Source organism: Siniperca chuatsi, linkage group LG10, assembly GCF_020085105.1.
Source record: "Siniperca chuatsi isolate FFG_IHB_CAS linkage group LG10, ASM2008510v1, whole genome shotgun sequence".
Classification (NCBI taxonomy): Eukaryota; Metazoa; Chordata; class Actinopteri; order Centrarchiformes; family Sinipercidae; genus Siniperca; species Siniperca chuatsi.
The window spans coordinates 24,972,777-24,986,306 of record NC_058051.1 but is presented as its reverse complement, the minus strand read 5'-3'; the positions used below and the strand labels follow the sequence as shown (position 1 = coordinate 24,986,306).

At 38.4% G+C, this 13,530-nt stretch overlaps 1 protein-coding gene across 2 annotated transcripts; it reads right to left on the bottom strand.

The window, feature by feature from the left end:
• Positions 1–1,602: 1,602 nt before the first annotated feature.
• On the bottom strand, positions 1,603–13,069 carry LOC122882868 (oxysterol-binding protein-related protein 2-like). 2 transcript variants are annotated; one of them, XM_044210764.1, is made up of 14 exons: positions 12,929–13,069; positions 12,491–12,636; positions 10,587–10,698; positions 10,180–10,255; positions 9,789–9,923; positions 9,034–9,131; positions 8,727–8,909; positions 8,112–8,219; positions 7,933–8,022; positions 7,721–7,847; positions 7,093–7,212; positions 5,238–5,361; positions 4,999–5,089; positions 1,603–3,800 (listed from the first exon to the last, which is right to left on the bottom strand). In XM_044210764.1, the coding sequence occupies exons 2-14, from the start codon at positions 12,525–12,527 to the stop codon at positions 3,698–3,700; spliced, it is 1,404 nt and encodes a 467-aa protein (XP_044066699.1). In that variant the 5' UTR covers positions 12,528–12,636; positions 12,929–13,069; the 3' UTR covers positions 1,603–3,697. The 2 variants fall into 2 exon arrangements, with proteins under 2 accessions (XP_044066699.1, XP_044066700.1); XM_044210765.1 differs by lacking the exon at positions 12,491–12,636 and having other exon boundaries at positions 12,929–13,020.
• Positions 13,070–13,530: the final 461 nt, after the last annotated feature.

The window sequence follows — 13,530 nt, the reverse complement described above, 5'->3', positions numbered from 1 at the left end:
GCACAACACAACCTGTTTATTCTGTGCTTTTTATACATCTATGAATCAGATCAAGGAGAGATTTGGTACTATATTCTAATAAGGCATCCTTTATAAAGGGTATATAAAGGTTAATACAATAAAATTAAAAATAAAAATAAAATAAAGTATGTTATAGATCAGTTATAATCCATTATTAAGAAGTTTTTCTAGACTGTGAAGAATCCCTTTGACTAATTGGACTGTATGAGCATTTAACTTCCGGAAAAGCTCTGCAGAGGTTATTAATGACATTTTAAGCATTTATTCACGGATTACCAACATTTACACCAGCATTATTACTAAATACATAACAACCCGCTTCATGTTTATAAAGTAATCTTTTATTACATTACCTACTCAATATTTATTCCTTTGCACTATTTGTATTTCATTACAATTTCCAGAAACATATATACACATTGTATGCTGTTGGTCATTGTTGCGTTTTATATATATATATTTATATACAGTATTTTTTTCACCTACTTGTATGTACATAATAGTCCTATGTTTATGTTTTCCTGTTTATGTTCAGCTTTGTTGTCCTTGTTTTTAACTGTATGTCTTTTTCTATCGTATTAAATTTAAAACATTTTGTGAATCTGTACTTGGCCAATAAAGCTGATTCTGAAACGGAATTAATGCCGGCATGCTATGCTTAGAAATGACAATGCTAACATGCTAATGTGTAGCGGGTAATGCTCACCAGCTTAGTTTAGCGTGTTAGCATGCTGACATTTGGTAATAAGCACTAAACACAAAGTACAGCTGAGGCTGATGGGAATATCATTAGTTTTGCAGGTTATTTGGACATAAACTGAAGTTTTCAGCAAAGTTTGACTTGATGATGGCTCTAGATGTCAGGGGATCACCTAAGTGATTACCTTTAAGTTTAACTCCCATATGCAGGATGTAAGTACAAAATCATCTGAAATAATGAGGGTCTTAAAACTAGCTGGGGGCCACAGGGGGCCTTTTTATTCAAGTTAGGACTACAAGATACAAGGTAATAAAGCAGGATCAATGTTTACGCGTGTATCATGTCCGTGGATATTGTGCTTTAGTGGTGTATATTCCCAAACAAAGTCAGAATTAATCAAATGTCCACAAACCAATTATGAAATTCACGGTGGTCTGGGGAAGTTGCCTGCTTTGCCAGTTCGTAATCCAGCCTTGATTTGGAAATACATTTTGACTCCTCAGTTTTAGGCTAAATTACAGTTGATTCCCAACCTTATTACCTTATGACCCTGTAAAATGAAATGTCCAATCAAATGTTGCATTATGTTATGACTAGTTGTGAGTAGTTTTCCCTTCTCAGATTGTTTCTTTTGAATATGAGGCCCGGCGAGGTAAAGGTATCCAGTTTTTCACAAGAAACAAGCAAAGTTTAGAAAAAAGTCTTTAAAAAGTCTTTATAAACATGTTTTGTTTTCCTTCCTATCCTATACATCATCTTGTGACCCCTTAGTTGGGAACCACTGGTATAAATAACACACACTGGTGTTATAAGATGCTGTTAAAGTGTGGAACTGATTTACTGAAAAAAAAATCTGATTGTTCAAACAATGACAGGGCTGGTAGTTTTAATAGTCCATAATTTATTTCTCAAATATGCCATGTATGCATATGGTTGTGTGTGGATAACAGTATGAGGAGGAAATAAAAACAAGAACATATGATGTAAACAATTTCAAATAGATGCTAGACAAAACAAGAGGGTAAAGAGTATGAGATCAAAAGAACCGTCAGACCGAACCTGCACCTTCGAGTGTCTGCAGGCCTCACAAAGTGCTTTGTATTCAGAGTAAAGGTGTGGACAGATGGGAGAAGACATGACGAAGGATATTTTAACGATACAATATGTGCATTGGACTGTGAGTGTTCAAATGTGCAGTTTATGCAAGGTTAGTGCTTGGAAACAAAATGCAATATCTCTCTACTGTCTAACAACCACACTGCTGTATGTATGTATGTATGTATGTATGTAAGAATTATATTATCAGCACACAACATTCATTAACTGCCTCTGTAGTGTCTGAAGCACACATTGGTTACTAGCTAAAGAGGACTGTTTGATTTATATTTTTCACATTTCAGGAGGGCAGACTGGGTGGATCAGTTTGCATAGGTGTATGATGGCTACTGTGTCCTGTCTTATGTGCTGCTGCTGTGTCTGAAAACCCAGCTTTGATTGATGGAAAAATGACTCAAGGCATCAAACTGGAAACTCTGAGAACAGACAGAGTTACTTGTCCATGTCAGAAGACAAATGGCTATGATCAGGAGTCAGTATGACACAGCTATCTCTTTAAACAAGAGGTTTTTATCAAGCTGTGAAGCGAAGGGGAAGACATGAGCTGCAATTTGCCTCAAAATTCCTACTACCCGGAGTCACAACTCAGACTAAAGAGTCTCAGTCTCAGTCCTAAACTAAAGATGCTCCTTATAACTCCAGAACTTGCCTGAGAAACATCACGTTTTAAAATTGGCTTCAGTATCAAAGTAATCCAGTGATATTTGTCTGTACATACATGGTACGCTGCAAACAGGAACTGCTAATAGTTAATTCGGCATACTTTTGGTGGTGCCAATTTGCCAAAATGTAAACAAATACAAGCTAAACACAACAGTTGTAGCCAACAACTAACTAGCTAACTAGTGGCAACATTATACTTCCTGTTTACAGCCTTCAAATTATGGGATCTGTAGTTCCAAAATTTAGTTAATACAAGGACTTGTTTTGACTGTACTAAGGCTCAGAATGTCCCATCAACATGGCTCTTATCGTGTCAGACTTTGAAAACCTCCTGCTTTAAACCAATATGCTCTATATCCCTTTGCTCTAACCGTTTATGTGAATGTGTGTTAGTGCAGAGAAGGTAAGGTTTTTATGGCTTTAACTTGTGTAAATAATTATCTTGGTGACCATGCATGCACCAATTATTATACACATGATCTATATTACAGTGGACAATATAATGTACCAAACAATATCTGTTTACTGTGCCAGTAAACATGGTTATAAACAGCTTTCATCTCTATTGTAAGTCTCTATTCACAGAAAATTATCACACTTGTGGCATTTTAGGGATGTTTACAGCTAACTAAAATAGACATCTAATATTCAAATAGGTTATATATAAAAGTAACAGATGTGTTTAAATAACCCCTGATATTTGAATGCAACTGGACTGAAGTGTGTGGTACGTCTACAAGTAAGATTATGGTTGAGTATCTGAACTAAAACTGAGAATATGTCCTCTAGAAATCAGAGCTTTGTGTCCTGCAGCAGCAGCATGGTCACACACTCACACACACTCACACACTCACATATAGGTGACTGGTTTAAAACCCTAGACGACGGGTGAGTAACATACACGTGGACTATTATTGTCAGAATCATGATTAGGGCATATGTAGATGTTTGATTTCAACAATTACAGTAAGTAAACTCTAAAATTCTCCTTAATATAACATTTCTTCCATGGACAAGGTTCACAGTCATAATCCGATCAACCGTCTGATAAAATTTTTTATATCAGCTTTTCATTGATTCACACAAAAGACATAGTACCAGTGAGCGTCTGGACGTCACAAAGACACAAATCTTAGATGCTGAGAAATAAAGTGAATCCTATCAGAGGGGAGATCTTCACACTGAGCACCTCCTGTGTCAATAAATGTTGGGACAGTCAGTGTAATTCCTGTCAAAGTATCCACCTGTGTACAGCCAATCCTCAGCTCCTGTATGAGGGTTTGTTCCCTGCTGAAACCACCTGAAGAGACATGAAAACATGCAGGACATGTTTTTTATTGTAGGGTTAAAGGAAATGTTACATAACATGAGCAGTGTACAATCATTGGAACATGTTAAAAGCATGACCTGAGGAGCTTTTTCTGCATTCAGCTGGGAAAGTGTGAGTAACAGCATTTGCATCATCAAGAGACACGGCTGCAAAGTAGACTATATTTGTTACAGTTAAACTGTGATGACGTGAGAAGTGTAGATTTTCTAATTAATTTATTCTATGTATTTAACACATATAGTATATGTAGCATTGCTGGCTTCGTCGACGTGACATGACATGACAGGATATTTACAGAATGAGAAACAATGCGTGCGGGATATCTGGCATTTGTTTCGCAAGAGGCAGCGTGTCACAGATGAGAACAGTGGTGACCTGGAGTGTAATGATATGAAGGAAGAAGTAGTTTTCCGGTCTCTGCATCAGGCTGCATCACTGATGGATTTTGAAAAACTTATTTTGCTGTTGAAGGCTTCAGTGGTTCTCAAATTGCGTGTGTGTGTGTGTGTTGTGTGTGTGAGCGAGCAGACCTAAAGTTGCATGAATATGATTCATGTGGTGACATAAAACAAAAGTGCTCTGATGCTAGCAAGGCTATTTTACTAACGTGAATCTTTTGTTTATTTCAATCACATGTATTGTTAATGATTGATAAAAATGAAATCCGCTTTTGCTGGGGGGGGGGGGACTTTTTTCTGCTACAGAAAACGTTTGAGAGCTGCATTAAATCCTCTAATAAAATCTCATCTGTTTCTTAATTTAACATTTTTTGGGAGAGTGAATTCTGCTGTCTATTGTAATGTACACAAGCCGTTCATCGAGCATTCAGACTGAAGTTGTTTTAAAGTTACCAGTGAGACAATGAAGCATGATCCAGGAAGCCTAGTTTGAGTAACAGATTCATGCGTTTAAAGGCTTATCAGCCGCCAAAACACGGCACAACGATTTATAATACTCAGAGACGGGATTTTACAACTCTGGCAACTATACTGACAGCATCCAACTAAACTAATAATGCGGAAATGCTTCTAGGTCCGACATAGTAAGATTGCCGTCATGACATGTATGTAAAACGTGAGGTGCATATCTGAGGAGGATTCATGTGCAAGCTCTTGAAAATACACCTTGAAAAGTTACTAATTTATAAAACAACCTCACAAACACACACCTGGTTGACCAGTCCTCATCATCCTTGGAGCGTTCCCTGCGTGAGGCCCTTTGTTTCTCCTCTAACCGCTCTTTCTCTGTACTTGCTGCGTCTATAAAAACAAAAAATATGAATGAAGAAGCCAGACTCATATGTGGCCCCTGCTAATGACGTTGTGTGTGTGTGTGTGTGTGGAAGGAACAGCTTTAGCTTCTCTGAGCTTGTATAAAACACTCATGTTTACATGAGGTTGGTGTTACCTATGTCTCCATTTTCCATGGCTCTGATGTCGGGCCTCAGCCGGCAGTCTGTTGGTGCCAGTAGTCTCTCCATGCCAGGCTCCAGCTCGTTTAGTGTCATGGCAAAGCTGGTGAAGTTATACATCTACACAGAAGGAAACACAGCAGAGGTTAAAGTTAAATAAGCTAATCCAATAATTTTTTATATATTTTGCTACTTTTGTGACATGATGTGGAAAAACAAAATCCTGCCTTTTATAAATCTCTATGTCCCAAAACACACATGTAAAAAAAAAACCTCATCCCGATCAGAGTCTGAGCAGCTCTTACTACAAGTAAAAGAAAATTGATACCCACTCTTCATTTAAAGGGTTGGTTCACTCAAATTATGAAAACACAATTTCTCTTTTACCTCTAGTAGTATCAAACCATGTGGATAGTTTTGGATTTATGTGTCCAGGTTTGAGATATCTGTCTCTGCCTCCACTCCAACAGAATGGAAGTGAATTTTGTTTGTTAAGTTTACAACATTAAAAAGATTTACATTTACACAACACATCGATTTACCTATATTGATTTGGGCTGGAGGCAGAAATCTCAGACAGATAACTTAAAATCTTGGCAGATAAAAACAGAACTATCTTCATGGCCAGATACCACTAGAGGGAAGTGAGGAAATATGTTTTATTATAAATTGGATAAATCAACTGTTTAAGTATAAACATATAGAATTAACTTGATATGAAAGGAACTAGAAGTCACTACATTACAAAATACAACAGGCATTTATCATCACAACTGCCTTACAACTCTTAGTTGTTACAGCCCCAGTTAAAAGGCACCTTGTGGAGTTTTTGATCAAAGGTAACGGTACAGCTACGCACAGTTATGTTTGTATTGTGCATGCGGCCGACACAATCAGTGGTGGATGTCACTTTATACCTCCACTCTACTACATTTCAGAGGGAAATATTTTACTTCACTACAATTACTTGACAGCTTTAGTTACTTTACAAATTAAGATTTTTGCATTAAAAAAACATATGAAGTATGATGTTTTGTTATAAATGAAACTACCGAACAGTGTATACAAGTACAGCTGAAAATATATATATTTGACAGAAAATTAATTGGCAGGTATTTTGATAATCGTTTAAATAATTTTTCATGCAAAAACATTTCATGGTTCCAGCTTCACAAATGTGGGGAAATCTGCTGCTTTTCCTTTTAATTATTTATTATTCATTTATTTTACCAATTAATTTATTAGTAATAATCTTTAAATTTTGTACTATTGGTTAGACAAGATATTGTCTAACCATTGTAAAAGGTGTCACTTTTGGGCCCTGGGTAATTGTGACAGAATTTCTCACAATTTGCAGAATTTTTACAAACAGAAACAATCAATCAGTTAAAAGAGAAAATGATCAGCTGATTAATCCATAATGAAAATAATCATTAGTTGCAGCCCTGTACGAAATAGTTAAAAATCTGCTCCACCTCAACAAACTACAACAGCAGAATCTTGTTTTTACATTAATGCATGAGTAATAATAATCTAATTATATAACAATCACAGGAGACATTTACTGATTTGAGTACTTGTACTTTTAATACTTTAAGTACATTTTCTAATTATACTTGCATACTTTTACTTGTAACAGAGTATTTTTTACAGTGTGGTATTAGTGCTTTTACTTAAGCAGTGTAGAAGTAGACTGCAAGCTAGCAAACATGGATGTCAACAATGCATGATTTAAAATATTAAATAATAAAAATTCAGCTTGGCAAATGTTTTATGAGGAAGGAATTGCACTCAACATGTTTGTCAGACAGTTGTCAAACACAATGAGTTTTGTGTGTGTGTGATGTTGACCTGTGCTGAGTGAGCAGGCCGCGGCGATATCCTCCACAGTAAGGCACTTCCTGGTATCACAGTCACAGTCTCTTGAACTTCTGGCATCTCATCTGCCTCCTCACCTTCACAACTATGTTCCTACACACACACACACACACACACACACACACACACAGCATTATCAGACATGGACTAACCAAATTAAAGCTTACAGTACGTACAGTACATGTGCAAACAGGTGATTCACAGAACTACAGTTGCCACAACTTCAACACGTCTCTCAAGCAACAATGCATGTCATTGCAAGACATTATGGATTAGTGCTGGCAATGATCTAATCATACACTACACTTTGAACATAACTTGAACTAGACAACAGCAGTAGCACACTACAGATATCAAATACACTTTTACCTTACCTTCTACTAATGCCACTGCATGTTATTGTGAAAGGAGAAGATACCATTTGAGAAACAGATTCAGAGCGATGAGTAAAAATCACAGATGACTTCACATTGTAAGACAGATAAAAACATGTCAAAGACAAACTCTAAGCAGCATTTCATTTCAGTGGAAGATCAGATGTCAGTTCGCTCATCAGATTTCAGTCAAAGCAGAATCTACTGTAAATGTGAGCATCACTCACCTGTTTCAGCTTTTTTGATTCTGCCCCCGTCTTCTTCTCTGACTTCTTGTGTGCTTCGTAAACCTTGGGGTCCACGCTGTACATGCACTCTGTCCACTTCCCATAGAGCACTCGCCGCTTCTTCTTACTGGTTCAACAGAAAATACATCAATTTCAGTTCAGAAAATCTCAACCACTGGTAATTATCAGTGTTGTTGAGGTCATGTTCTTACCTTTTGTCTTGGATATGACCTTCTACCTTGTGCAGCTCTTTCCCAAACAAACCACAAGGTCTGAAGTTCAACACACACTTATCTCCAGTGCTGATGAATTAAATGCAAAACAAATATGTCAGTCGATAATCACTGGTCCAACCAGTTTAAATATCGCAGTTAAGTATTTGTCACTATACCTGTGGTTGACTATCTCCATGGTTCCATATTGCTCAATCCAGAGTTTTCCCAAGATGATGTTATGCACGCAACACATTGGGTTTGTCCACGTGTACGCTTCTTTATGCCTGTAAGAAATTCCCAGAATTTTAAAAGGCACAGTTCGACATTTTTGGGAAATACCCATATTTGCTTTCTTGACGAGAGTTAGATGCGAAGATTAATACCACTCACATGTCTCCCTGTTAAATATGGAGCCAGCAGCCAGTTAGCTTAGCTTAGCAAACAGACTGGAAACAGGGAGAAACAGCTAGCATGGCTTTGTCTAGAGGTGCTCATATGCAGATCTTGTTACCTTTAAAGCTCAGTAATTAACACATTATCTCGTTGTTTAATCCGCACAAAAACTGTGTGTGTTCTCATCTAACGCTTGGCAAGAAAGCAAATAAGTTTTCTAAAAAGTCGAACTAATGCTTTAAAGATTGCTGAATTTTCACATTTTCATACAGAGTTATGTTAATCTACAGTTTTGGTGTGAACATTAAAGTGAGCAAGAAAAGCCAGACGTACTAACTACTCTACTCGGCAGGACCTCTCCTGTCAGTGAGCATGCAGATATCAACACAAATACTCACTTCAGTAGCTCCAGTGTCATGGTGCCTTTGGGTTCGGCCTCCACACTTTTGCCCCAGAACTTGAGTTTTGGGTAGATGGAGCCGTGAAACTCAAACTCTTGCTTCAGAGACTGGGCATGGAAGGCACTGACAGGGGGGTGGTGGCTCACCTGCTCTGAGATCAATCTGTATCCCTCGTCCTCTCTTTAAAACAAAGAAAAACAAAACTCACAAATTTTTAAAAAACATTTTGGTTCATTTATGTCTGTCTATCATCAAGACCAAACTGTACTATGCAATTTTAAGCTTCTATAGGCTTCTCAAATACCTTATAAGTTCATAGGTCTCCCCCAGTAAAGGATTAAATGGCTTTCCAGTCCTTTCCCATTGAGATGCTACAGCCGAAACAGCAAACGCAGCAACAACCTGCGGCAGAGAAGTGAATCAGAGTAGAGCCTAATCATTTAAGCAATTTTTAAATAAAAACACCAAACATTGCCTTATTCTAGCTTTTAAAATGTGATGATTTGCAGATTTTCTTTGTCTTATGTGATAGTAAAAATGAATATCTTTGGGTTTTGGACTGTTGGTCGGACAAAACAAGCTATCTGATGATGACACCATGCTTTATTGGAAATTTTATTGGTAATTTTCACAATTTTCTGACATTTTGAGGACCAAACGATTAATGGATTAATCGAAATGGCAAATGGACTGTACTTGTATAGTGCCTTTCTAGTCTTCCGACAACTCAAAGCGCTTCACACACTACATATCACATTCACCCCATTCACAGAAACTAAGTCAGTCACACACACTCACACACCGAAGGCACAGCCCTCGGGAGCAATTTGGGGTTCAGTGTCTTGCCCAAGGACACTTCGACATGCAGCTGGGGGAAGCCAGGATTGAACCAAAACAATTGTTAGTTGCAGCCTTAAATCAGAGAAAGAGCTTTTACATTTCTCTGTCTAGGTGTGTTTAGAACAATGCTCACACAGAATAAATTCCTGTCAAACAGAAATAAAAATAAGCTGACAAATCTAACAAAAACATAACTCCAGAGACATCGGTCATCTCTACCTGCATGCGGTCTACTGAGTCAGACAAACTGCAGGCTTTGTGGATGAGGTGAGTGTGCTCCATGTACTCCGAGATTCTCTGGAGAAAGCTCAGCGGCTCATTAAACACAACTGGCATCGCTATTTTGGACAGCTCCTGTAAGAGCACATGAAAAGATCAAAGTAGCAGGTAAATAAGTAGGAACACACAGAGGAGAACTTTATACCAGATCAGATTCAATGTATACACAAATAACTCATGCATCATATTATTTAACATTTATGCAACAACAATGCACTGCATTTTACTGTAGGAGTGACAAAAACACGTGTTTTATATGAATTGTATTATAGTGTTCATTTAAGCTATTTTGGTGTTCTTCTAGTTTGGTCAGGAAGCAGGTAGGACTCACCATGCCGATGCATTTCTTCAGTATACTCCAAACACTGTAATCGTTCCTGGAGATCATTTCAGCAGGCAGGGTTTTCCTGGTGCACATTTGGACCAAATAAGATGTGAAATCAGACAAATGTTTGGCAATGTATCGGTTAACAGATGGCTCCTAAGTACAAGAAGTGACAGGAGTGTTCTGTACTACATCAAAATCCAGATTTAAAGTTGACATTTGTTAGTCTTGATTAGCTACACCATCAGTAACTCCAAATGCTTTGCAGAGGAGGTGCTTACTAGATAACAAAGCCTAAAAATGTGGTTGAACTGGCCTTATCTGCTTCTACGTGAGAGTGTATGCATAATAAAACCCTCATCCTCCTTCACCCCATACAGACATGCATACCACACTTCTGCATGACTGCTCACCTGCGCTCCCCAACCCCATTCTCCTGTGTGGCGCTGCCATCAGTCACCTGCTTACTGTCAAACACCAGGGCATCTTTAAAACTGACCTCGCAGGAATCATCTGACTCCAGCCCTGATGGAGACAAGAGGAGGGTGAGGGAAGAAAGGAAAGACACGTTCAATAATTTGGGCACAAGAACAAAGTTTTCCATAAGCACCGGCTGTCGGATTAAAGGCACAAATACACAACAGGATGATACAGAGGAGTTTCAATGTGCATATTAGCTCTTTTGATGGTTGCTGACCTCATTATAACTTTAAACTTGTATAATGTCAGTGGCGGAAAGTAACTAATTACTGATCGACTTGATACAGTGTGTAGGATTTAGTGGCATCTAGCAGTTTGCAACCATTTGAATATCGTTTGCATCACCTTCCCCTTCCAAGCATGTAGGAGAAACTACGGTGGCCTTGAAACACGCGAACGGCCCAATCTAGAGCCAGTGTTTGGTTTGTCTGTACTGGGCTACTGTGGAAACACGGCGGTGCAACATGGTGACCTCCATGGAAGGGGAGCGGCTCCCTCTGTAGATAAAAACGGCTTATTGTGAAGGTAATGAAAACACAACCATTCTTATTTTCAGGTGATTATACACTAATGAAAACATACTTAGAAATATTATATTCCATTTCTGCCAATAGCTCCTCCTAAACGTTACATACTGGACCTTTAAGTCCAGCTGGCTACTTTATTATATTAATTTTGATTCACATAAAATAGTTTTTTGATTCTGATTCGCTATGCATGTACATTTTACAACCACTAGCCTGAGCTTCAAAACAATGCGAGCATGATGACAGAGAAACTTGCCTGTCTGTTCGTATCAGTGCTGCCCCCACATGCTCTATGTGAATGTTTGTGTGTGCTTGCTCAGCTAAGACGTCCTGTCTAGTAGAGAGCGGAGAGTCGTTTTCAGCGTTTGACAAATATTAGCAAAATAATTGATGACAACACACTAAGAACTGCATTGATTGCACAGACAGGGAACATCCTCATTTGACGGGCTACTTCGGAAAACAACGGTGGCAGCAACTTGACGACTGTGCAGTAAGCATTAAAAAGTCCACTGAAAGCGCTGCATTCTCCATATAAGCCACACAGATGTTTATGGGCTTAATAAATGAACAAACAAATGAATTGTCTTTATTTACATTGCGCTTTTTTACAGCAGAGTCATATGTAAAACGCAATGCAAACACACTCTAAACCAAACAATGTTGTCTAAGTAACTGGCCTATGTCATGTGAGGAAAATGTAGGCTATGCCTCAGCCTCACACTGTCATTTTACAGTTTAAAATGTCCTGGAACGCTTTTGTATTTTTTGCCATTGACCAATAATGCAAACTAATGTCAGATGCCCCCAAATCATGTCTAAAAACAAAATATGATGTAATGGAACTTCCTGCAGTAATATATAGGATCAATAATATATGTTTTTCCACATCATACATTTTATCCATGGTTTACAATTTTGGTTACCCTGCCGTTGAGTGATTTTCTCCTGCTTTGTGTCTAACAAAGTGACAAAGTTCATTCTTAAATCACAGATCTGCTTACTGCCCATAGGTGTGGAGTATGTCAATAGAGAAGAAAAGGGAGAGGAAAGCAGCCACCCAAAAGGAAACTAGTGTAGTGGAAATCAACAGACTGACAGGCTAGGCAAACTCATTAATATATGCAATAATTAAGATCAGTGTATATGATGTTATAATGGCATTAGAATGTGCCAGAGGCCACCAAATTTGGGCTTTTACGGCCAATTTTTTACTCCGGGTGGGGTTATGGCTACTCCATATTCTTGTGGAAAGTCCTACAAGAAACAAGTATATTTAACTATATGAGACCTCTGTCAGCTTGTCTCACCTGTCTCAGCGTCGTAAAACTCTTCCTCGCTGTTCATACTGAGCAGAAAAAGTAACTATGAGTTACTCAGAAGTCATGTTTCCACCATCGGCCTGTCCCTGCAGCCCAGCCTCTCTCCAAGCACCACAGACAGCCAAACACACTACCTGCAACAGCACAGACTCGTTACACCAAGCAGGGCAGCTGGCGGTGGTCGTTAAAGCCAAACATTACCTAGTGCATGCTATGAATTTTAAAAAAACAACTACTTTCTTTCTACTGTAGCTCGCTGTCTGAAGCTCTGAGGGCTTTCGCTAGCTAGCTGGCTAGCTAACTAATCGTTAGCATCGCTGCTACATAGAGTTAAAACGTTAGCTGGAGGGTGGGCAGCAGAGATTAGCTACCACTATCAACACAGACACTGACATGAAAATTTAAACAAAATTCAATTAAATATACCTGTGAATTAAGGTCAAATTAATGCGCTCGTAACATAAACAATCGAAGAGTACACTGCCTCTGAAACGGGGCGGAAGTAGGCGGCAAGGGCACCGTGATTGACAGGTCCGACAGCCAGTGCTGCCAACTCTCGCGAGACAAATAAGCAACCGCAGCTTCAAAAACAAACCCAATATTAATATGTAGCCTGTCACGGCCGCTGTGTAAACAGGCTCAATAAATGAGCCTGCAACATATTAAAATGAAACCACAAGCCGTTTTAAAAGTACGGAGCCCTCTAAAGGTCACGGCGAGAACGTTTTTGAGGACTACTTCTGAGCCATATGTCTATTTGTAATGGAAGGTAGTGTGGAGATTCTTAAGTTAATGCATGTATCGTTGTTTATGGACCCCTCACCTTATATGATGCCCATAAGGAACATCAATTATTGCTCCACACTTATAGCAACAGGCCTTCTGCATTTGGTCTGCATTCCTGATGTATTGTTTAATTTTACTTTAACACTTATTTTATCTTATACTTATACCCACCTGGTACTTAATTTATTTTCTGACCTGTTTTTATAGTTTTATAGTGTATTGTATTATATTTTTTGCTAGTA

Bases quoted from the DNA above. Each gene is read 5' to 3' on its own strand.
- LOC122882868 (XM_044210764.1), bottom strand. From the start codon at position 12,527: ATGAACAGCGAGGAAGAGTTTTACGACGCTGAGACAG. The intron at 9,132-9,788 runs GTAGAGATGACC...TCTCTGCCGCAG, and splicing joins ACTCAGTAGACCGCATGCAG to GTTGTTGCTGCGTTTGCTGT. The intron at 5,362-7,092 runs GTCAACATCACA...CCTTCTGTGTAG, and splicing joins GGCCTGCTCACTCAGCACAG to ATGTATAACTTCACCAGCTT.